We start from the raw sequence: 25,198 nt of genomic DNA, 5'->3' as shown, positions 1-25,198 counted from the left end.
TCAAGTCCCGTAAGATTTCACACACATTTGAACATATTTGAACATGTCCATGTAGACGAAGACAGTGACCGCTCTCGGAATGTTGCAGGCTCCGTTCATCTCAATTTCCACAGTCTTTTTCAATTTGCTGCTGCAGTTGTGCCACACTCTGAACTGCAACACCATACACGAGTTCGTTAATATCCGGACATCTGGAGGGCCAAGCAACTGCTCCTGCACGACCTATTCACTTATCGGTACCGGTACAAACAACACAGATACTCTCCTGCTTGCCGACTCAAATATGCAGGGGCACCACCGTGCACAAGCCGTAGGCTGGTGCGTGTAGCGAGTGGGACATCATGGAGCACACCAATCAAATCCTGTTCCATACACTGGCGACACTCTCTGCCAGTCAGGCGCTGTGGAGCAACATGCTAGCCGAGTAACAGATTGTCCGCTATGCCTCAACAAACGGTCACTGCGAAGCGATGTTGATATCCTCGTACCGCAGTACCCAACGAACAAACAATGGATCAGCAGCATGGCGCTCGAGAAACCACTGACAGACATTCTGACGCCTAGGGTAGTCTGCATGTGTCAGCTCCTGCACCTTCTGCGGGTGAAATGCTAGCAACTGCTGTCTCCGAAGCAGGTGGCATACAGTCGACTGAGGAACCCATAAAGTGGTACTAATGGTCGGCTCTTAATCTACCATTTCCAGGATGTTCTCAATATCCACTCCATCCAGTTGAGGCCGACCTCACCGTCGTGCACCACGAATGCCATATTTTCTTAAATGCCTGTCCACAGCAATCTGATAGTTCGGTACTCGTCTGCTTGGAAACATTTCCATATACCGTCGTCTTGCTGCTCGTGCGTTGCCTCCTGCTGCGTCGTTAAGGAGGTGCATATCGGCGTTTCACTGTCTGAGTACGCCGTTGTACCGTACACAAGGACTGTGGTCGGTGCCCGAAAGAATGAATGTATGTAATACGTCCGGGGCCGCTACACTACAGCGGCGCCCTAGAGTACAACGAACCAAACCAAAGTCAAGTAAACAAAGGAATTTCGTTCCAGAGTTAACCGAGCAGCGTAGATGGGTGTGCAAAGCAACATCAGTCGATTTGCAGGCGGACACAACACGCCAAAAGCCTGTACTGTCCCGTGAGGTACTGGCTACTACAAGTGACATTATGCATCATAGCTCGGAAATAATGCAATTCAGACATAACTTTATTTCACATTTTACTCTTATTTTGATGGATGCATTGAACCCACGAAGTGTGTACAGTTACTTTTGAAGAACTATGTAAACTTCACCTTTGGGTATTTTAAAAATAAAAGTGTTTGAAAAAAATTCTTTTTCATTTCAAAGTTTAGTTAGTCGCTAATGTTGATGACGATGACGGTGGGATGGGGGGATTTCTAGCTAATTGCTCACTACATTCAGAGATAATGCTCTCAGAAAAATTCGGAACCACTAGCTTAAAGGCTAGAGACTTTCCTCTGACGGCCGACGTTTTCCAGCACCACTTGGAGGTAAACTTGCGAAAACTCCTGCCAGAGAGCAGCACTTCAGCACATCACAGAGGAGAGCCGTTAGTGGTAGGGAGGGAGCGCTCAGTTTGGGTTTTTAGCATTCCGTTCATCAGGCTGACTGAGAGGCCCGAATGCTTAAAGGTTCTGGAACGTTGCTTCGAGCTCGTAAGATGTATAAACCGCATGGCAGGCCTCCTGGATAGGGCAGGCTTGTCTTGGTGGTGTACATAATTATTTAACATTTCTTAAGTCCAGAGTGAGCGCCCCCCTGTAATACACACAGATTTTTTTTATCCCAATATGGAGAGTTTACAAGAATTTACAAGCGTTTGTCAGGCGCTCACGTGCGCGGCCTGAAAATTCTGCTTGGCCACTTTTCGGTTTTAAGTGCGATTTAGTAAGGGTTCACGAACTCGACAGCGAGAAGTCACCCATCACAGTGTGGAGCCATTAGCTATCTTGGTGCGACTGTTACTAAAAGGTAAGCATTTGTTGAGAGCGAATTCAATCGGTGTTTTTGTATGACTTTGATCCTGTTAACTTTGATCCTGTTAACTTTGATCCGTTATCGTGTTTTTTTTTTTTTTTGGTGTGTGTGTGTGGAGGCGATTCATTGACGGGGAATAGTAGCTGAATGGAACGAACAGTGTCTTGAAATGCAGTTATAAGATGATTTTCAATAGTCGTAACGGAATATACTCGAACTAAATCATGTGATGCTGAGAGAATTAGATTTGATAATGACACACTAAAAGTACAGCATAGGTTTTGCTACTCGGGCTGCAAAACCACAGATGATGTAGAGAAGGTATAAAATGCCCGTTGGCATGTAAAGCACAAGAGATTCTGAAAAGGAGAAATTTGTTAACATATAATATAAACTCAAATGTTAGGAAGTCCTTTCTGAAGTTTTTTGTCTCGAGAGGGAAGTGATCCGAGGACGAAGGAGTTCAGGCAAGAAGTTGCAGCTTCTGCATCGTCGTGCTGCAGAAGGAAGTGGAGAATTGGACAGGTAGATCGGATAACTAACGAAGAAAGAGACAGAGAATCAAATTAGGGCGAAAGGAAACGTCTGAAATAAGGGATCGGCCGATGCGACACACCCGTGGGCTTCAAGGAATTGTTAATTTGCACGGTGACAGCTCAAGCTTGGAAGAAAAATTCCGTGAGAGTTCCAACGGCTAGGAGGAAGATGGTTTCGAGAAGCTCCTGATAAATTAATGGGGAGTGGGAGGAGGGGGGGGGGGGAACATAGCAAAATAATGATTTCTGATTCCTCTCAGCTGAGCTATATATCAGGCATGAGAAGTAGTTTAACGGCAGTTTATAAAGATTAGTAATTTGTATGGAATAATATTCTTATAATTAACACACACTGAATTATTAAGTATTTTGAAATTTGTGATTTATAAAACTCAATAAAATACGATTTGAATACTAGATTATAAACGCAGAACTTTCTGAGATTTTATGAAATTTCTGAAATTCCCTCAGATTTCCCCTATTTTTCCAGGTAAAATGTAATTCCCTGAGAATTCCAGATTTTCCAGAAGAATCGCCACCCTGATGTGGTAATTCGCGGGACTGTTGGGGGAGGGGATGAGGAGGTGCTAATTGTAGAACTGGAACAAGGAAAGAACACAGTGAGCAGGTTCGAGAGGACGTACGCCGCAGTAGTTACGCAGGCATGAAGAAGCACGCACGGGACAGACCTACATGGGGAGTTGAATCTAGGCAGCTATCGGGCTGAAGACCACAAGAAGAACAACAATGTGTATCAATACCTCTGCCACAACAGCAACCTCTCTTTGTTATAATTACAGCTCGTTTAACCATTAGAATTTGCCTGTCAGTAGGAATAGATAAATATCGATGTCTGATATATTTAAAATCGCTATACTAAATGTCAATATCGACGATAGATCGAAAGAATAATATTGAAATTTCGATATATCGGTGCAAAAAATTTTTCTTTTAAAATTCATATTATAACGTGTTCCTCAAAACTGTGAGGAGTGGACTTTGTGAACGAAAACCAAATTTCATTTCTACATTACCTTAATGAAGATTTTATAATGATGTCACGAACTTATTTCTACACAATATAACACGACTCAAGCCTTATCAAATATGAAACAAATCGCTTCATTTATTTTTTTTTGTCTCGTTCTCTTCCTGCATATGAAGCAACATTTCTCAAAACAATAGCGATACCTCCATGCGCACAGCTTGAATGAGTAGCTGACGAATGCGAAGAGACTGCTGGACTAGGAGCGCAGCTGACAGGTTCCTCGATGAGCCGGCTCAGATCAAAAGTTTTCGTGTGATGAGGTTTTAAACGAGCTTTTAAGTACGCGATATTACCAGAGATTCGGAGTACCTTCTCATAATAACTGCATTTTTATTATAGTTTGATTTAAAATGCTTCCACACGTTAGTTTTGAAAGGCACTTCCTTTTTTTGTCTTCACAATGAAAAATCATGAATACAAACACACACCGATCAACGAACAACACAAACATAAGAGGTTGCGACAGTTACATTTAAAAAATTTCTGTCAGCCTTACTTTCAGGTAAGAGGAGGTTACGAATGTATACAACTGACAACAATCAAAATTTCTCTAAGAACGTCAACTCAGGAAACTGTAAGTACCGTTTGTAATCTCCCCTCTCCTTCCTGATTACGTTTATTGTGCACATTAGTCTTTTATGATGATTTGAAAGGAGAGAGGATTACAATAAACTTTCTAGTCTACTTAGCTTGTCCTGTATAGTTGGCTCCAGTTCATCTTGACTAGGGATCTCATTCTTGAAGCTGAAAATTTCACAATTTAGGTCCTGACGGTTGGATTGATCTAAATAAATCTGAAGATTTTTGTTGCAAAATTGTGTTTTTACGTAAATCTATCTGCTCACATTTTAGTATATCATACAATCTTTTGATTTTTCACATTAACAAAGCCGAAATTACGTTGTTCATAGAAAATACAAAAATACGTCCGATCACATCAGAGGCATGCTTACCACTCTCACACTCTGCGGAAATAACCATATTCCAAAGTGTTTACAATTTTCTTAACAAATGAATTTCCACTAGTTTCTGTTAGATTATTACTTTCGATTATTATTTCGTAAATGAATCCAGAAATAAACATAGTAACCAGTACAGTATTGCGTAATTAATAACACAAATTTTAAGTGTGTGAATAGTTCGTAAATTCAAACGTTTCTTAAAAAAAAAAAAATTAACTGTACGTTCAGAACTAGTACTTATCGATTATAACATCGAGACTAAAACATTTTATATAGTAATTCATTTTCATAAATTCTAGTTTGAAATATAACACACGGTGTATAAAATTATATAAAACTTTTCAGAAAAGCAACTGAGATAATAATGACCTGTCCATAATTCTAAAATAATACTGGTATCGACAACTACTGTTGAGGAAAAGTAATGCTGAGCTATTGGCACACTTAAAATTTCCATTATTAAATGCGCAATACTATTCTGCTTACTATGTTTATTTCTCCATTCATTCGTGAAATAATAATCGAAAGTAATAATGTAACAGAAACTAGCAGAAATTCATTTCTTAAGAAAGATTGTAAACCCTTTGGAACTTGGTTTTTCCGCAGAGTTTTTTTTTCGGTTTTAGGGCGCAAAACTGCTATGGTCATTAGCGCCCGGTCCGTGACTTAGGAAACAGTAAAAAACCGAAAATGGAAACCAGCAGCAATGGGAACGAAAGTCATAAAATTGGAGAAACTAAAAGCAGAAGGAAGGCTTAAAAATCCACTACAGAAAGGGGTTGGTTGTCCCCAAAAAAAGCTTCAAATTACTGACGTCATTTCACTGGCACTAATAAACTTGAGAACGCGGTCGGCTGAGCGCGTGTCATCTGCTAAAATCGACGATATATCAGGCGATAGCTGTAGACGGGAGCGTAACGGATTAAAATAGGGGCACTAAATTAAAAGATGTCTTACCGTCCACAGCTGAGAGCAGTGGGGACAGAGTGGGGGAGGATCGCCGCTTAAAAGACGTCGATGGCTAAAAAGACAGTGTCCTATCCGGAGTCTAGTCAAAATTACCTCCTCCCGACGACGCGTTCGGGAGGAAGAGGTCCAAGCACAAGGAAGAGCTTTCACGTCCCGCAATTTATTATGGGGAAGTGTCGACCAATGTGCGTGCCATAAATGAAGAAGACGACATAAAACGCTCCGTAGATCGGCGAAGGGAATCGATTGAATAGCTGGCCGAAGAAGAGAGACTGCAGCCTTGGCTGCAATATCGGCCGCCTCATTTCCACAGATACCAACGTGTCCTGGGAGCCAGAGGAACGCCACCGAGACGCCCCCCATGTGGAGCAAGCGCAGACAGTCCTGAATCCTGTGGACCAGAGGGTGGACAGGGTAAAGAGCTTGGAGACTGAGGAGAGAGCTGAGAGAATCTGAACAGATAACGTACTGTATCCGCTGATGGCGGCGGATGTAGTGGAAAGCCTGGAGAACAGCGTAAAGCTCCGCAGTATAAACCGAACACTGGTCGGGAAGCCGAAAGTGATTTGGGATGTCGCCAACAATATAGGCACTCCCTACACCTAACGATGTTTTCGAGCCGTCGGTGTAAATAAATGTGGCTTCTGTCATTTGTGCACATAGAGCAGCAAATGCCCGACGATAAACAAGTGAAGGGGTACCTTCCTTGGGAAATCGACAAAGGTCACGGAGCAGCCAGATCCGGGGACGGAGCCAAGGCGGTGCTGTACCCCAAGTTGTCAAGAAGGTTTTAGGAAAGCGGAAGGAAAGAGAATGGAGCAGTTGACGGAAGCGGACTCCCGGTGGTAGTAGGGAGGAGGGGCGGCCTGCGTATCCTACATCAAAGGAGGCGTCGAAAAAAATGTCATGGGCTGGATTAGCAGGCATGGAAGACAGATGGCTAGCATAACGACTCAGAAGGACCGCTCGCCGATTGGACAGCGGAGGTTCAGCAGTCTCAGCATAAAGGCTTTCCACAGGGCTGGTGTAAAAAGCTCCAGACACTAAACGTAATCCACGGTGGTGGATAGAGTCGAGACGCCGAAGAATAGACGGCCGAGCAGAGGAGTAGACTATGCTTCCATAGTCCAATTTCGAGCGCACTAAGGCGCGATAGAGGCGGAGAAGGACCACTCGGTCCGCTCCCCAGGAGGTACCATTCAGGACACGGAGGGTGTTGAGGGATCGCAGACAGCCGAAAGATAGGAAACATGGGAGGACCAGCACAGTTTTCTGTCAAACATAAGACCCAAGAATTTAGCGACGTCTGAAAACGGAAGGTTGCCAGGACCTAGATGTAAGGAGGGCGGAAGAAACGCCTTACGTCGCCAAACATTAACACAAACGGTCTTACTGGGAGAAAAACGGAAGCCGGTTTCGATGCTCCAAGAGTGGAGGCGATCGAGACATCCTTGAAGACGTCGTTCAAGAAGGCTGGTCCGTTGAGAGGTGTAGTAGATCGCAAAATCGTCCACAAAGAGGGAGCCCGAGACATCAGGAAGGAGACAATCCATAATTGGATTTATGGCAATGGCAAACAGTACAACACTCAGCACGGAGCCCTGGGGTACCCCGTTTTCTTGGGAGAAAGTACGGGAGAGAGTAGTGTTCACCCGCACCCTAAATGTACGCTCTGCCATAAATTCGCGAAGAAAAAGGGGCAGCCGACCTCGAAAGCCCCAAGAGAACAGTGTGCGGAGGATGCCTGTCCTCCAACAGGTATCGTATGCTCTCTCCAGATCAAAAAATATTGCTACTGTTTGGCGTTTCCGGAGAAAATTGCTCATGATATAAGTGGAGAGAGCAACAAGATGGTCAACTGCAGAACGATGCTTTCGGAATCCGCATTGGGCAGGTGTTAAAAGACTGCGGGATTCCAGCCACCAAGCAAACGGTAATTCACCATACGCTCCAAAACCTTACAGACACTACTCGTGAGAGAAATGGGGCGATAGCTAGAGGGGAGATGTTTGTCCTTTCCAGGTTTCGGAACAGGAACGACGATAGCTTCCCGCCATCGTCTGGGAAAAGTACTGTCGGTCCAAATTCGATTATAAAGGCGAAGGAGGTAACGCAGACTATGGGTTGATAAATGCAGCAACATTTGGACGTGGATACCATCCGGTCCTGGGGCGGAGGAGCGAGAAGAAGAGAGTGCATGTTGTACAGTAGTTCCCGCATGGAGAAAACAGTATTGTAGCTTTCGCGATTTTGAGAGGAGAAAGCGAGAGGTCGCACTTCCGCTGCACGTTTCTTCGGGAGAAACGCTGGCGGGTAATTTGAAGAGCTCGAAATCGCTGACCCAATGAGTTAGAAATTGCGACGGGGTCCACTAATGTATCATTCGCGACAGTGAGCCCAGAGACCGGGGAGAAACTAGGCGCGCCTGAGAACCGTCGAAGCCGACTCCAAACTTCCGAGGAGGGAGTGAAGGTGTTAAATGAGCTAATAAAGAATTTCCAGCTTGCCTTCTTGCTATCGCGGATGACACGACGGCATCGCGCACGGAACTACTTATAGCGGATACAGTTGGCCAAAGTAGGATGGTGGCGGAAAACGCGGAGAGCACGTCGCCGCTCACGTATTGCGTCACGGCATGCCTCGTTCCACCAAGGAACTGGGGGGCGCCGGGGCAATTCGGAGGTGCGTGGTATTGAACGTTCCGCAGCTGTAAGAATAACGTCGGTAATGTGTTTGACCTCATCGTCGACGCTGGGAAAGTGACGGTCATCGAATGTCGCTAGAGACGAAAAAAGTGTCCAATCGGCTTCGCCAAACTTCCAGCGTCGCGGGCGCATATATGGCAGTTGAGGCTGCGGTCGAAGGACACATGGAAAGTGGTCACTCGAGTGTGTATCATCAAGGGCGAACCATTCGAAGCGCCGAGCTAGCGGAACAGTACCGACCGCAAGGTCCAAATGAGATAAATTTGTCGTGGAGGCAGACAAATATGTAGGGACCCCAGTGTTGAGGCAAACTAGATCCGCTTGGTGGAAGACGTCTAGCAAGAGTGAGCCACGTGGACAAGGATGTGGAGATCCCCAAAGCGGGTGGTCGGCATTGAAGTCCCCAACCAGCAAATAGGGGGGTGGAAGCTGACCAAGAAGATGAAGGAGATCAGCTCGTGCCATTGGTGTGGACGATGGAATGTATACAGTACAAAGAGAAAAGGGATATCCAGAAAGGTAAAGACGGACGGCGACAGCTTGGAAGGAAGTGTTTAAGTGGATTGGGTGATAATGGAGAGTATCATGGAGAAGAAGAATCACGAGTCCTCCATGGGCTGTAGTGCCTTCAACAGAGGGGAGATCATATCGGACAGACTGAAAATGAGGGAGAACAAAGCGGTCATGGGGACGCAGCTTTGTTTCCTGAAGACAGAAGATGACCGGCGAGTAGGATCGTATGAGGACCGACAATTCATCCCGATTGGCTCGAATGCCGCGGATATTCCAGTGGATAATGGATATAGAGTGAACAGAAAATGGAGGAATGTGACCAAGGTCGCTGTCAACTCAACGACTGCTCAGGGCTAACGACCGACAGCATGGAATGGCATTCAGACGAAGGCAGAAGATCCTGATTTGTTCAGGAGCAGCTCCTGCCACCAGCGATCGGCCGGTTGATCGGCCGCCAGCAGTGCGCCTCGGCGACACAGAAGACGGCCGAGGGCGATTTCCGCCAGGTGGTGCTGTAGATGGGACACGCCTTGGCGGAGAAGGAGATGAATTGGGTTTCTTTGTAACCTTCTTGGAAGTATGATGTTTAGATGAAGGAGGAACCGATGGGTGTGAAGCTGGGGTATGTAAAAAATCTTCACGAGTATGCTCTTTTTTCGAAGTCTTGGTGTCTGACTTTTGGGCTAGAGATGTAGCAGAAACCGATGAAGGGTGAGCCATAGAGTGGGCAGGCGAAAGTGGTGAGGTTGAACGGGCGATCTTTGCGCTGGCCGATCTGACGACCGTGGCACTAAAGGTGAGGTCGCAAGTCTGCGTGGCCGCCTCCTTTGTTGACCGAGGAGAAGCAAGGACAGTGCTCTATTTTCCTGTCTGAGGCACGGTGGGCTGTCGACTGGCGAATAATTTTCGAGCAGCAAAGGTCGACACCTTTTCCTTCACTCTGATTTCCTGGATGAGCTTTTCGTCCTTAAAAACGGGGCAATCCCGAGAGGAAGCAGCGTGGTCACCCATACAGATGATGCAGCGAGGGGATGGAGGTGGACAAGCACCTTCATGGGCATCCTTGCCACACGTAACACATTTGGCCGGATTGGAACAGGACTGGCTGGTGTGATTGAACCGCCGACACCGATAGCAACGCGTTGGGTTTGGGACGTAAGGGCGAACGGAAATTATCTCATAGCCTGCTTTGATTTTCGATGGGAGTTGAACTTTGTCAAATGTCAAGAAGACAGTGCGGGTTGGAATGATGTTCGTGTCAACCCTTTACATGACTCTATGAACAACTGTTACGCCCTGGTCAGACAGGTAGTGCTGAATTTCTTCGTCAGACAATCCATCGAGGGAGCGTGTATAAACGACTCCACGCGAGGAATTTAAAGTACGGTGCGGTTCCACGCGGACAGGGAAGGTGTGTAGTAGTGAGGTACGCAGCAATTTTTGTGCCTGGAGGGCACTGACTGTTTCTAACAACAGGGTGCCATTCCGTAATCTGGAACAAGACTTTACAGGACCTGCAATTGCGTCGACACCTTTCTGAATAATGAAAGGGTTGACCGTGGAGAAGTCGTGACCTTCGTCAGACCGAGAAACAACAAGGAACTGTGGCAACGATGGAAGAACTGTCTGTGGCTGAGACTCAGTGAACTTGCGCTTGTGAGCAGACATAGTGGAAGGTGAGGAAACCATTGCGGAAGAATCCCCCACGATTACCGGCGTCACCGATGGCGCGCTCCTCCTTGTGGGGGCCCTCTCTGAGGGCACTCCCGCCTTAGGTGATTGTTTACACCTCAGGTCACACCTCCCGACAAACGGACGGAGGGACCAATCGGCACTTTCGGAAGGTATCAGCTCGGGTAATCACCCCTCCCTGGGCCTGGCCGTTACCAGGGGGTACGTACGTGTCCTACCTGTCTACCCGGGGCGGGGAATTACGCGTTACCCCGTCACCGGTTACGCATGGAAGTGCGTGGGTCGGCCTTCAGACACGCACAGGGAGAAAAAAAGAGAAAGGGAAAGGAAAGAAGAGGGGTCTCAAACGCCGCAGCGGAGAAAAGGGCAAAGAGAAGAGGGAAGAAAAAGAGAAGGACAGAGGAAGGACGAAGACTTGCAAGTGTAGAAAGCAAGGAATTTGTAACAGTTTCGAGCGTCCGTCTCCGGACGTAGGCACAAACCATACTCCCAGAGGGGGAGAAAGGGAAGGAAAGAGCCAGAGGTGAGGGGGGGGGGGGCGAAGATGGGGGACGGGGAAGGATGCGGAAAGGGAAGGTATGCAGCCCGGAAAGGAAGGAGGGCCACATTAGCTCGGGGTCCCGTGCTCACTAAGCACGTATCCACAAAAAAGTTGTGGACCCCCTTGGGGGTTTCCGCAGAGTGTGAGAATCGTAAGCATGCCTCTGATGTGACCTGACGTATTTTCGTATTTTGTTCGAACAATGTAATTTCGGCTTTATTAACGTGAAAAATGAAACGACTGTACGATATACTAAAATGTGAAAAAATATATTTACCTGAAAACAAAAATTCTACAGCAACAATCTTCAAATTTATTTAGATCAATCCAACCGTGAGGACTTGAAAGCCGACATTTTCAGATTCAAGAATCAAACACTTAGTCAAGAAAAACTGGAGCCAACTATCCATGACGAGCTAAGTAAACTAGAAAGTTTATTGTAATCCTCGCTACTCTCAAATCTTCATAAAAGGCTAATGTGGACAGTAGATGGAATTTAAATGTTAAAATAGAAAGTAGATCTGAGTTTTGAGTATTATGATTTAGATGGTGGTAATAATAATATTATCCGATTACATCTCCACGACAGAAGTATATCAGTGCTATCGATACACAGGCTGGGCAAATGTCGATAATAAAGTATTGCGAGACCGCGTGTCCGATATATCTATGTTTCGATACATCGCTACTTCGAAGTGCCGGCCCCCAGTTGTCAGTTTTAGTGGGTACCCGTAGCAGGGCTGTAACGTTTCTCCGCCGCTGGCCGCACACAGGTGGACATCGACGCGGCCAGCCTGCGCGCCACCGGCGTGCGCTACGTGCTGGCCGGCTCCAACGCGACGCTGCGCGCGCGCGCCTCCCGTGACGTCATCCTGAGCGCGGGGGCGGTGGCCAGCCCGCAGCTGCTCATGCTGTCCGGCGTGGGGCCCAGCGAGTGGCTGCGTCCGCTCGGCATTCCCGTGCTCCGGGACCTCAGCGTCGGCTACAACCTGCAGGTGAGCACCAGCCGGCCTACTCACTGAGCGAGAACATCCGGTTATTTTGTACCCTTTCAAGCTGTGAATCCTTTTCCAATTGCGTGCAAAATCAAAACCTATCAAATGGCTATACTTGGGGGTACAGTCTAAGAACGGATCTGAATACACACGTGATATTGTGATCGAAGGACGTTGGTCACACTATCGAACTTCACAGACGAAGATATGGTAATAAGTGAAGCTAGTACAGCAGACATCCAGTGCCCCAGATGGCTGCGACGTATCACTGTGTATAGGGTGTCGCAATAGGAAAGGTTAGTATTCAGGAGCAAAAAAACTCTGGTAAACATAGGCTCTAAAACGCGTACCGTACCTTAAGAGCTACCAGCACTTGTTCAATAAGAGGAGATTTGTATCGCAGCAACGAAGATCAACAAGTGCACCTTTACTAGATTTTCTGCTTCGAATGATCGTTCATGTCATGTTCCTGAATATTGATTATTCCTCCTGGGACACAATGTATAGTATTGTATGTCCACAAACTTCTAAGAGATACTCTGACTATTATACTAGAAACACTTGTTATGTCCGTGATTGAGAAGTTCAATGAACTTGCCGTTAGATTATTGCAAGAGCAATTTGTTAAGGTCGTACTCTCTGGCCTAAGTGTGGCTATTCCCATACGTTTTACTGTTACATACATTTAAGAATGGCATCACACCGAAAGCTGCATATTAATGGCAACAAAATAAGGGGAAGCTTGCATTTGTGTATATTGAATTGGGGACCTAGAAACGACGGAGAGGCCTCGTCCCGCCGTAGCCCTCAGTGGTTCACAACCCCACAACAGGCCACAGCAGTCCACCCACGTCACCGCAGGCCCACACCGAACCCAGGGTTATTGTGCGTTTCGGCCCCCAGTGGATCCCCTCGGGAATGTCTCATACCAGACGAGTGTAACCCCAAGTGTTTGCGTGGTAGAGTAATAGTCATGTACGCGTACGTGGAGACTGTCTGCGCAGCAATCGCCGACATAGTGTAACTGAGGCGGAATAAGGGGAACCAGGCCGCATTCGCCTCAAAAACCACCCACAGGCCGGCCGGCACACCGGACCTCGACACTAATCCGCCGGGCGGATTCGTGCCGGGGACCGGCACAGCTTCACGCTCGGGAAGCAGCGCGTTAGACAGCGCGGCTAGCCAGGCGGGCTAAGAGGAAGTTTACTTCAACCAATGTGAAAAATGCCAGAATCTAATATAGAATCACGTTTATTCAAATTTCCAAGTAGTTTGCGTCTCTAAATTATTTAATTACATTTATAGAACACGTTGATAGAGCCATCATCAGATGCCAATTAAAAACACTGCCCCCCATATAGAGTCTCGTGTTGGAGCATTACCATCTGCGTCACAAACAACCAATATCATCTAACTGGATTTAATTAAATTAAATGAGCGAGCTAGAAAGGAATTGGAATGAAGACTGCACACCAGATCGCGAACTCAAATGTGTAATTTATTTCTCCTACTAGTTTTTTTTCTCTGGTGAGTTCAGACAAGACGACAATAGGAGATTTTGAAAGGTAGTGCAGCAAAAGAATTCTGTGGATTATCTGGGTAGCTCCATACCTAATGAACAGCTAAAAAGGCGATCGTGTAATGGGCCACATCGTGAGGCATCAAAGGAATGGTTAATTTGGTAATGCAAGGAACGGAAGTGTGAAGTGTGAGGGGGGGGGGGGGGGCGGGGAGTCGCGAGTGGCGGGAGGAGGAAACTCTAGAGGTAGACTAAGGTTGCTTGTAGTAAGTATGTTCAACTGCACTTAGGAGACGATAGTTATGTACCGAGGCACAGCGTAGAGTAGCGTGGAGAGCCAAATCAGACCGGTCTTCGGATTGAAGATTATAGCAACGACAACAAATTTAGCACGATGCAGCGGGCTGTTGTTTTAGCTGGTTACGACAACAGATGATTAGATAAAATATATTTATATAACGTTATCGTGATGAATGCTGATAAGTCGTGTCTAACAATGTAGCGACTCCACCAGAGGTTAAAGGAAAGAAAATCTGCGGCATCAACTTGGGATCCTGGTCCTGGTCCTCAGTGAACGATATGCGTGCAATTTGTACATTATTATTTACATTTTCCATATGTTTGACTCCCTTAAGTTTCAGAGACAACTTACAGTTAGCTAGAAACACACATAACGAGTGTTAAAATGAAAATGTACGGAACGCTGTAGCAACCAAACCGGTTGAAGTCTGCAAACGCCGCTTTGGGATAACGTTGTGATACATCTGTGGACGAGAATGTAGTGTCGTCACTTTCGCCCTAAAAAACATCGAAGCTTTGCTCTCGGCAGGCTGTCGTCTTTTTCGACTCCCGACGTCCGCAACTAACCGAATTCCTCGAGCACGGGAAAACCCTTAACAGTGGCGTATAGTGTGAGACACTCCGCAGCTTACGCAAGTCCAAAAAAGAGAAAACGGCCTGGGCTGCTCGCGGAGGGAGCGCTTCGGCCCCACGATAACGCGCGACCACGACACGTCTCCAAGGTCACACAATGTGCAATGTCCAGGTTCAAGCGGTAGGAGCTCGAGCATCCGGCCTACAGCTCAGTCACGTCGCACGTCGCTCTGCTGTCCATGTGTCTGGTCCGCTGGAAAAAGAAAACATCTCAAAGGGAAGCGCTTCGACTCGGACGGCGAACTAGGGACACGGTGGAGCACTGGCTCCCGCCACAGACACAGGAATTCTGGGAACAAAGAATCCTCCGACTCGTGAAACAGTGGGTCAGTTGTGCTCAGGTCTCTGGTGAATACTTTTGAAAAAATACTTCAAGCGTACCCACAGTGTCGTTTCGTACTTCTGAACTCTTCTCAGGTACATAGGAACGTTCAATGGTCTTCAAATTATTATGTCCTTAACATCGATCTCGAATCAGAAATGCGTACGGAGAGAAATGTATGTTTTACAGAATCACAAATTCTTTACTAAATGAGATACGCGAAATTGCGGCAAAAATAATTATCTTAAAGGTTCTTCTTATTGCACTACAGGCGTCCATCTTTGTTTCATATTAAATATGTTGTGGTGGATTGCATATTCAGAGAAACACAGTTTCTTCTATGTCACATTTTGGCAGTACATCTATCCGACGTTTCCAAACTCTGGAGCGTACCTTTACAGACTAGCAACCCTGGTTGAAACGAAATAGAGGAAAAGGTCGCAGCTAGTCAGGAACTTTGCTGAAGTCTGAAAAAGTACAGGAGAGGCAGCGCCAGATTGATGCTTCGAGGTGAGGAAGAAGGCGTGCTCACCTGTGTCTGACGGCACAGGACCTCCTGGTGCGGGCAGTCAGCTTCGAGCTGTCAGGAAGGATGAGACAAGAGTTGCCTCTGTATCGAAACAACGGCCGGACAGTTTTGGTACAGTAGTAGGTAGTAGGATTACCGGTAGTAATGACAGCATTGGTAGGGGTAGAAACAGAAATGAGAGAAAAATTGGGAGCCGACGACTTCTCTTTTTTGTTTGTTGTCTGTTTGTTTGTTTTGCACATAATAAGAACCGCACATCGTACAGTATTAGACTACCGCGTACTTCATCATGATCGAAGGTAGGAGTTTCATGTTGTTATTCATAAGTTTCGAAAGTTGTTTATGAATAACAAAAAAAAAAAAAAAGGTTCAAATGGCTCTGAGCACTATGGGACTTAACATCTGAGGTCATCAGTCTCCTAGAACTTAGAACTACTTAAACCTAACTAACCTAAGGACATCACACACATCCATGCCCGAGGCAGGATTCGAACCTGCGACCGTAGCGGTCGCGCGGTTCCGGACTGAAGCGCCTGGAACCGCTCGCCCAAAGCGGCCGGCTATGAATGACAGAAACACGTTATATGTAGCTCGATGACGTATTCAAGTGACGTCTGATATGTTTTTGTTTTCCGTTTTTTATTTCTAATTTTATCTTCAAGGAAACTCCGCTTTCTAGCTCTATTTGATAAATCAAAATTTCTTTTTATTTTCATCTTTATTACAAAGCCCCTCTTTTTCACGTTACAAAACAACACGTTTGAAAAGAACCTAAATTAAATATCGACAATTTCAATTTTGCCATAAATAGTGTTTATTTTGAAGAAACAGACAGGATAACTGTGTAGAACACTACGTTACGGGGCCATTCATGCACTATGTGATCAAAAGTACCCGGACACCCCCAAAAACATACGTTTTTCATATTAGATGCATTGTGCTGCCACCTACTGCCAGGTACTCCATATCAGCGACCTCAGTAGTCATTAGACATCGTGAGAGAGCAGAGTGGGGCGCTCCGCGGAACTCACCGACTTCGAACGTGGTCGGGTGATTGAATGTCACTCGTGTCATACTTCCACACTCGTAAACGTCTTTAGGTCCACTGTTTCCGATGTGACAGTGAAGTGGAAATGTGGAGGGACAAGAATAGGACAAAAGCGTACAGGCCGACCTTGTCTATTGACTGACGGAGACCGCCGACAGTTGAAGAGGGTCGTAATGTGTAATAGGCCGACATCTATCCAGACCGTCACACAGCAATTCCAAACTGCATCAGGATCCACTGCAACTACTATGACAGATAGCCTAGAGGTGAGAAAACTTGAATTTCATGGTCAAGCGGCTCCTCATATGTAACACATCACGCCGGTAAATACCAAACGACGCCTCGCTTGGTGTAAGGAACGTAAAAATTTGACGACTGAACAGCGCGAAAACGTTGTGTAGAATGACGATTCATGTGGAGTGGCGATCCGATGGCACGGTGTGGGTATAGTGAATGCCCGGTGAACGTTATCGGCCAGCGTGTGTAGCGCCAGCAGTAAAATTCGGAAGGTGGTGGTGTTATGGTGTGGTCTTGTTTTTCATGGAGGGGACTTGCACCCCTTGTTGTTTTGCGTGGCACTATCACAGAACAGGCCTACATTGATGTTTTAAGCACCTTCTTGCTTTCCACTGTTAAGAGCAATACGGGAATGGCGATTGCATCTTTCAACACGATCGAGCACCTGTTCAATATGCACGGTTTGTTGCGGAGTGGTTACACGACAATAACATCCCTGTAATGGACTGGCCTACACAGAGTCCTGACCTGAATCCTATACAATAGGTTTGGGATGTTTTGACACGCCGACTTCGTGCGAGGACTCACCGACCGACATTGATACCTCTCCTCAGTGCTGCGTTACGTGAAGAATGGGCTGCCATTCCCAAAGAAACCCTCCAGCACCTGGTTGAACGTACGCCTGCGAGAGTGGAAGCTGTCATCAAGGCTAAGGTTGGGCCAACAGCATATTGAATTTCGGCATTACAGATGGAGGGCGCAACGAATTTGTAAGTCATTTTTAGCCAGGTGTCCCCATACTTTTGATCACATAGTGTATATCCCGTCATAAATGTCACAGTTCTTAGTAACTGACGGAAAGTCATCGAGTAAAGGAGGAGTAATATCTGGCGTTCCCCATGGAAGTGTTATACGCCCTCTGCTTTTTCTGATCCACACAAACGATTTCCAAGACGGCCTGAGCAGCCCTCTTAGATTATTAGTAGATGACGCTATCGTTTATCTTGTTATAAAGTTATCAGAGGATCAAAACCAACTGAAAAATTACTTAGACAAGACATCTGTACAGTGTGAATAGGGCCATTTGGCTCTACATAATGAAAAGTTTATAGTCACCGACAAGGATACTAAAAGGAATCCGCTAAATTTCGGTTACACGATAAGTCTCACAAATTTAAAAGCTTTGATTTCAATCAAATACTTAGGGATTAGAGTTACGAACAACTTAAACTGCAGCGACCACGTAGATAATGTTGTGGAAAAGTAAACCAGAGACTGCGGTTTATTGGCAAAAGACGTAGAAAATGCAACAGCTCTACTAAAGAGATTCTCTTCTGGAATATTTTTTTATTTCTTTACTCTTAACGATGTTCATCATACAACAAACCCACCTCCTAAATGATTAGTGGGTCCTACAGTTTACTAAAATTTCACATGGTGCTTGATATACAGTAGCGTTCCTTAGTCTTAATGGGCAAGCTGACTACGTAATTGTTCTAGGAGAAACTACAAGTTATTCCTCTTATCTTCTGTACCACAAAGTACTGCAGCGTTACAGATGTGCCAGAACAAGTATAAAACTACTTTAGTAGCCACGACCACCGAACTAACCCCAGTGGGCGTGCCCCTCGCGCTGGGCTGGCCCTAGAAGCTGTACTGTCGCGGCAGGGTCCTGAAATGCTAGTTTCGCAAACCTTTATTTACTAAAACTACGCCTATGAGTAACTGTCGTAACCTAGTGCAGAATCGTTTGGTGTGGGACGCACCTCCCTCCTAGTCCGCGACGTGGCGGATTCCGACCGTAACGGCGGTCGGCCAGTGCACGAAGCGGCGGAATATTGTGGGTGCGTGATTTCTTATTTTGGTAATCTTATACTTTCATTGATTGTCCTTCAGGCTTGGTGGAAAACTCGTTCGCCAAGCTGTTAAGAATCTCAAAAGTATTTTGCTGTCTCAGTAGGTAATAGCCGGGTAGTGTACATGTCCTGAGAGATAGTGCAACAGACCTCTGACTGGTCGAAAATATGCGAGTTTCAGTCGCTGAGAGATACTTGATAAAAAGTGGAGAGTCCTGCGTCCCGTCCCGTCCCGTCTTTCTCCCGAGTCGCTTGCCGTAATTCCCTCCCGCGTCGTCTGATCGAGATTTTATCCCCTACCCGAACCCCCACAAAATCTGCCGTCTTTCCAGTTTTCCGCCTAATTATCCAATACTGCTGTGCAGTATGGGATCTGCATCAGATACGATTGACGGAAGACATCGAGAAAATTCGAGGAAGGGCAGCTCGTTTTTTACTGTCGCGGAGCAGGGGAGAGAGTGCCCCGGATGTGACACGTGAATTGGTGAGGTAATCATTAAAACAAAGGCGTAGCTCGTTGCGGCAGCGTCTTCTCATGAAATTTCAATCACCAACTTTCTACTCAGAGTGTGAAAATATTTTGTTGGCGCTCACCTATATAGGGAGGAATTACCATCGTAACAAAATAACAGAGCTTGCACTGAAAGATTTAAGAGTTCGTTTTTACCACGCGCTGTTCGAGAGTGGAAAGGTTGAGAAATAGCTTCAAAGTGTTTAAATGAACAGACCGTCATTTGACTGTGTTGTTTTTTATTTAATTATGACCCAGGTTTCGGCCTTTTATGCCATTTTCAATCGCTTGTATGTTAATGACGTAAACTCAAGCACCTGAAAATTACATAAAAGGCCGAAACCTGGGTCCTAATTACATAAACAACAATGCAATCAAACAGCAAAGTGTTCATCTAAAAATTATTGTATGACTGTTGCGCAGCAACAACAAAAACTGTTTACCTTGAAAATCTTCCGATGGACCCTCTGCCAGATACTTCACTGTGAATTGCAGACTAGTCGCGCCGCGACACGTTACTTTTCTACCGCCCTGCCAGTGTCCAGAAATGTTCATTTGTCTAGCTAAAAGCTGTGGTAGAAAATACTGGACCACTACTGTCTACTGCAGGTCGCAACATACATAGAATTGTTCGGTAAACGGGATGTGGCTAGCTACTGAAATAAAAGTTTTAACTTGGCAATGTAAATTTTCAGGTGTATTTTTACTATAAAGATCACAGTTAACACTGCCAAGTCCGTACTAAGTGGCTATACAATGTAAAGTTCCCACGCTCACCACAATCACACACGTAGCCAGTTTATGGTATTTACACCCGTTACCGAAGTTAATAGAGTTCACTGGATCGTTTAGCTATGAAAATGCTGGCTCAAATGTTGTGCACTCTGCTCTACACGTAATACCTGTTCCAGTCTTAGATCGCACAACAAGCCACGCGGTTTTAACTAACAGTCAAAAGCAATAATTTTGATATTCCGTCCGAAATTCCACACGACTTGCACTATACCGTTCACTTAAATACACTTTGTACTACTTCCCGAACTCGTAATTAGCATTTTTCCGCGATTTTACAGTACTTTCGTCGGAGCTGCTTTCAATGACATGTTACTAGTTCGAATCCTCAGCCCGGACCGACCTAGATCACACCAAAGGCTTTGTTCCCAGCATAGATTGGCGCGAGCATGCATTTTTCTGATTGGCTGATACCACAAACAGCAAATCTCGTTTTAGTATTATCCCGCGCTAACCCGCGCATTACTTCAATGACCAATCATAGTAAAACATTTCTTTCCATGGCAATTGCTAAATAAATAAATTTAGAAAAGTATCAAATACAAAATTACTCCTTCTGAAATTACCGATTAATTTGTGTTCTACTCACGATTTATTAGTACCATAAACTGACTGCACATTTAATTATAGCAAGTCCCCTGTATAGTTTGACTGGTACTTCGTGAATAAACAAAACAATTTTCATTTACTTCTGTTCTTCTTCACTCATACAGCACTCACACTGCTAATTACTACACATATAAAACAATTATAATTGTGTAAATACATTAAATATTAGTCAAACATAACTTTACAACATTGTTTTGACTACGGCTGCTAGCACTGTCCGTCAACTGCTGACCTCTGCCGCCTACTAGTACAACTACGTGCAGCTCTGTAACTCAGGTCCACGTCAGCTGGTGACATCTGCCGATGACTCATGCCTATAACGATATCGTCCTAACAAGTGACAGGAGCGATGCGAAGGCACTACGCCTCATAGTTACGTACATTTAGTAGATGTAGATCCTTACTCAGTTTCTGGGGTGTTCATCGCTTCCGATTTCTAGGGGAATCTAATAAGACACTGATCGTATGTGCAAAAAGAGCGATTGGAATGAGATAACGCCCGACAGGTATGCAACACATCTAACGCACCGGTAACTCGGTTGCGATCTGACCAGGGGTACTGTAAAAAGTACCGCAGTCTACGCTTACTTGTGATAGCCTGCGCTAACTTGACAAGTGTGCATGAGACTGACTGGAGCGCCGCTCCGTGTCGGCAGGACCTGGTGAGCTCCGGCGGCGTGACGCTGGTGCTGGGGCAGACCGCGACGGCGCCGCGCCAACCCCGCCAGCAGCTGGTCGACCTGGCCAGGTACATCCAGCTGGGCAACGGGCCGCTCTCCGCCACCGGCGTCCACCAGGTACCACTCGCTCACTGCCTCGCTCCGTCTTCCCTCCACTTTCACTATTTAGTCTTCCTGCTGCTCCTTCATTCACCTTCCCTCTTCTTCTTCATCATCTCCTCCGTCAGTAGCATTCTATTCAACATGCTGCTTCCATTTCTCATCATTTTTGTTTTGCGTCAATTATTTCTGCGTTCAATGCTACTAACTTTATCCCTTTGTGACGTTTCGATTTGGTCTAGCGGTTCTAGGCGCTCAGTCCGGAGCCGCGCGACTGCTACGGTCGCAGGTTCGAATCCTGCCTCGGGCATGGATGTGTGTGATGTCCTTAGGTTAGTTAGGTTTAAGTACTTCTAAGTTCTAGGGGACTGATGACCACAGATGTTAAGTCCCATAGTGCTCAGAGCCATTTGAACCATTTTGAACGTTTCGATTCGATGATTCTGACCTTCACCCATATGCTTCCACTTGGAAACTCTTAAATGTTGCACTTCTTCTTCTTCTTATCCTCCTCGCTTATTTCGTCACTTAACTCTTTCTTAGGTTTATAACCAAACGAGGAACTGTAACTCTAGCTACAGTGCTCCTATGCCCTCTTCACATCTACATTACAATGGTGCAGCGAGCATAAACCTCCTCTGACTCTGTTAAATTTGTTCTCATATTGCAGTATTTTAATTTATGTAATTTCTAGGTTACATCGATTCGCTAGTTTTTACGTTTGCGTATCTCATTTTCACATCGTGCAATAAAGATACAGACAGAATGAGATTTTCACTCTGCAGCGGAGTGTGCGCTGATGTGAAACTTCCTGGCAGATTAAAACTGTGTGCTGGACCGAGACTCGAACTCGGGACCTTTGCCTTTCGCGGGCAAGTGCTCTACCAACTGAGCTACCAAAGCACGACTCACGCCCCGTCCCCACAGCTTTTACTTCTGCCAGTACCTCGCCTCCTACCTTCCAAACTTTACAGAAGCTTTCCTGCGAAACTTGCAGAACTAGCACTCCTGAAAGAAAGGATATTGCGGAGACATGGCTTAGCCACAGCCTGGGGGATGTTTCCAGAATGAGATTTTCACTCTGCAGCTTTCAGGAGTGCTAGTCCTGCAAGTTTCGCAGGAGAGCTTCTGTAAAGTTTGGAAGGTAGGAGGCGAGGTACTGGCAGAAGTAAAAGCTTCACGTGAGGACGGGGCGTGAGTCGTCCTTGGGTAGCTCAGTTGGTAGAGCACTTGCCCGCGAAAGGCAAAGGTCCCGAGGTCGAGTCTTGGCCCGCTACACAGTTTTAATCTGCCAGGAAGTTTCAAGATTCAGACACTTCATTAACATACTGTTTGTAAAAAAAATAAATAAATAAAGAGCTGTGTACGTCCATAGTTATGTGTCACTGCATATGGGTGTCGGTTTTATTTTTGAACCTGTATCATTTAAAGCTTGGTTATTAAACAGTGGCCTGCAGAAGTACACATTAGTAATTGATAGCATATCTTTTGTTTTTTATATTGTCCATCCTCAAGACACTCTCGTGGAACTTAATTGCTCCTATTTATACTTTTTCTTATTACTCTGTCACCTGAGTAATATCATAAAATCTCTCGGTTAATGTACCATCAGAACTCCTCTTAAATTCGTTTTATTACTAAAAACGTAGATACCAGGTAGTCGAAATGGTAAAAGCTGTGAAAAATAGTTTATTACAACATCCCACAAAACAGTCTCCAAGACACAAAACATGATATGCTTGATGTCATGAAGTGCATAACGGCAGGAGTCCTTGTAAAATTCCGCCGTCAAAACATTCAACCTCAAAAACAGAAAAAAGCCATATCAAAACACGCACAGCTAAACAATAAAAAAAAGGAAAACACTGTACTATGCGGAAGGCGGATATTTTAAAAATCACACTTTATGTAGCTATAATGCGACAGACATAAGAAATGCTTACGTCTGATTATTTTTTTTATACCATAGTTTCAATTACACCCTATTTTCGTTAAAACACACGGTCAGAGCGTTTTTGTGCCACATGCATGCGCCCTCCAATGAAAAAGATTGGTTGGTTGGTTGGTTTTGGGGAAGGAGACCAGACAGCGTGGTCATCGGTCTCATCGGATTAGGGAAGGATTGGGAAGGAAGTCGGCCGTGCCCTTTCAGAGGAACCATCCCGGCATTTGCCTGAAGGGATTTAGGGAAATCACGGAAAACCTAAATCAGGATGGCCGGACGCGGGATTGAACCGTCGTCCTCCCGAATGCGAGTCCAGTGTCTAACCACTGCGCCACCCCGCTCGGTAATGAAAAAGATTTTCTGTTACTAGGAGGAATGTGGTGCACGTGTATAACACACGTGACTGTTGCACATGTGAATCAGTTTTCTCGTAGCAATATAAAATGAACCCCATTGTAGGCTACAAGAAGATGGCACAAATACGACAAAATGGTCATGGAATAACAACAACACGGCCAGTTGATTTATTTGTTTGCAAATATGCGTTCCACGAGACTCTTCCACGGTTAGTTCGTATGCCTAATAATGGAATAATTGAATATCGCGTGTAGTTGACGTGAGGAATTTTATGGTATTACTTTTATGATATTCGACAATGCCGCGAAAGCTTTTGTCGGAGTTACAACTTTCCCTAGCTGCTTACTAACTTTGTCGTGAGAAGCATCTGATATGCAGAGTGGGTTATTTTCTCATATAATGAAGTTCATATTTCTGTATCTGATGTAATTTTCGCTCAGTATTTTATTTTTGCAAGTGCTAGTAAAATAAAACTCAATCCTATTTACAGAATTTACGACTGAAACACATGAACGGTTTTGACTGAGGGTTTCAGTATCCTGATCAGCCAGACAGTACACTTCAGCTGTCTCGCCTGTCCCGAGCACTCGTGGACGTACAGCCGGGCTGTTGGGTGCTAATTGATTGCTGACCTCTTCAGAACGGCCTAGGGGTCGAAATGGGTTCTTACAACAAGTACTTTTTTATGCATCTGAAGCTGCTATTTAATTTAGCTGCAATAAGTTGTACGATGTCCTGATTTACTTTTAAGTGATACATTTTTACTTTGTTTATTATCAGGAAGTATATTATGAGCTCAAAAATGGTTCAAATGGCTCTGAGCACTATGGGACTTAACATCTGAGGTCATCAGTCCCCTAGAACTTAGAACTACTTAAAGCTAACCAACCTAAGGACATCACACACATCCATGCCCAAGGCAAGATTCGAAACTGCGACCGTAGCGGTCGTGCGGGTCCAGACTGAAGCGCCTAGAACCGCTCGGCCACACGGCCGGCTATTATGAGCTCTTCTAGCTTTGTTCAGTTCTTTGCACCCACGTTGTCTCTTGCATCTTCCAGATTTTTAGCATACATGTACCTCACACTTACATAGACGGGCCACACTCCAGGAATCACGAACAGGTCTTCTGCCGGAGTTGTCCTGAAAACTCCAGGGAAGGGGAATAATACTAGTCAGATTCTCCATTTGGGTGTAGGTGGTGCTGACGCTTCCGAAATAACATTGGATAAATTTTCTATTTGTGTGCACATGGTGTCAGTAACAGTGGAGTCAATTACTTATTAATATTCGTACTGCATATACTACTAGAGAAATATGTTGTTTCATCACGATACACATTTCGTTTCATTCCGCCAGTGATAGGTTTCTCTGGTTCATTTCTTACTTACAGTATGGATGTGATGTCTGCATGGTTGCTTCACTAGAATGAAAGGAAGAGGGGTGACAGTGAAGCACAACAAGGCTGACACATTGGCTTACTGGTCTACATTTACATCTTCATGATCGCTCTGCATTTCAAAATTAAGTGCCGGCAGAGTGTTCATCAAACCACCTTCAAGCTGTTTTTTTTTAACCGTTCCACTAGCGAACAGCGCGCGGAGAGTTTTAATTTCTCTTATTTTATCGCGATGATCATTTCTGGCATGTATGTTGGCGCCAAGAAAATATGTTCGTATTCTGGGGAGAAAGTTGGAGACTGAAATTTCATGAGACGATCCTGCCGCCACGGAAAACACCTCTGTTTCAATGATTGCCACCCCAGTTTGTGTATTATACTCGCTGCACTCTC

At 45.4% G+C, this 25,198-nt stretch overlaps 1 protein-coding gene across 1 annotated transcript in view; it reads left to right on the top strand.

The window, feature by feature from the left end:
- Positions 1 to 25,198, top strand: part of LOC124545961 — a 252,720-nt gene that overhangs the window by 223,223 nt on the left and 4,299 nt on the right. Inside the window, exons 13-14 of the mRNA XM_047124926.1 lie at positions 11,748 to 11,969; positions 20,982 to 21,122. Coding sequence (XP_046980882.1) covers positions 11,748 to 11,969; positions 20,982 to 21,122 — 363 coding nt within the window. The remainder of the gene's footprint in view (positions 1 to 11,747; positions 11,970 to 20,981; positions 21,123 to 25,198) is intronic.

The sequence above is a fragment of the Schistocerca americana genome, chromosome 8 (genome assembly GCF_021461395.2).
Source record: "Schistocerca americana isolate TAMUIC-IGC-003095 chromosome 8, iqSchAmer2.1, whole genome shotgun sequence".
NCBI classification, from domain to species: domain Eukaryota; kingdom Metazoa; phylum Arthropoda; class Insecta; order Orthoptera; family Acrididae; genus Schistocerca; species Schistocerca americana.
Note: the sequence above shows the minus strand (reverse complement) of the source record. Positions and strands in the feature narration are given on the sequence as shown.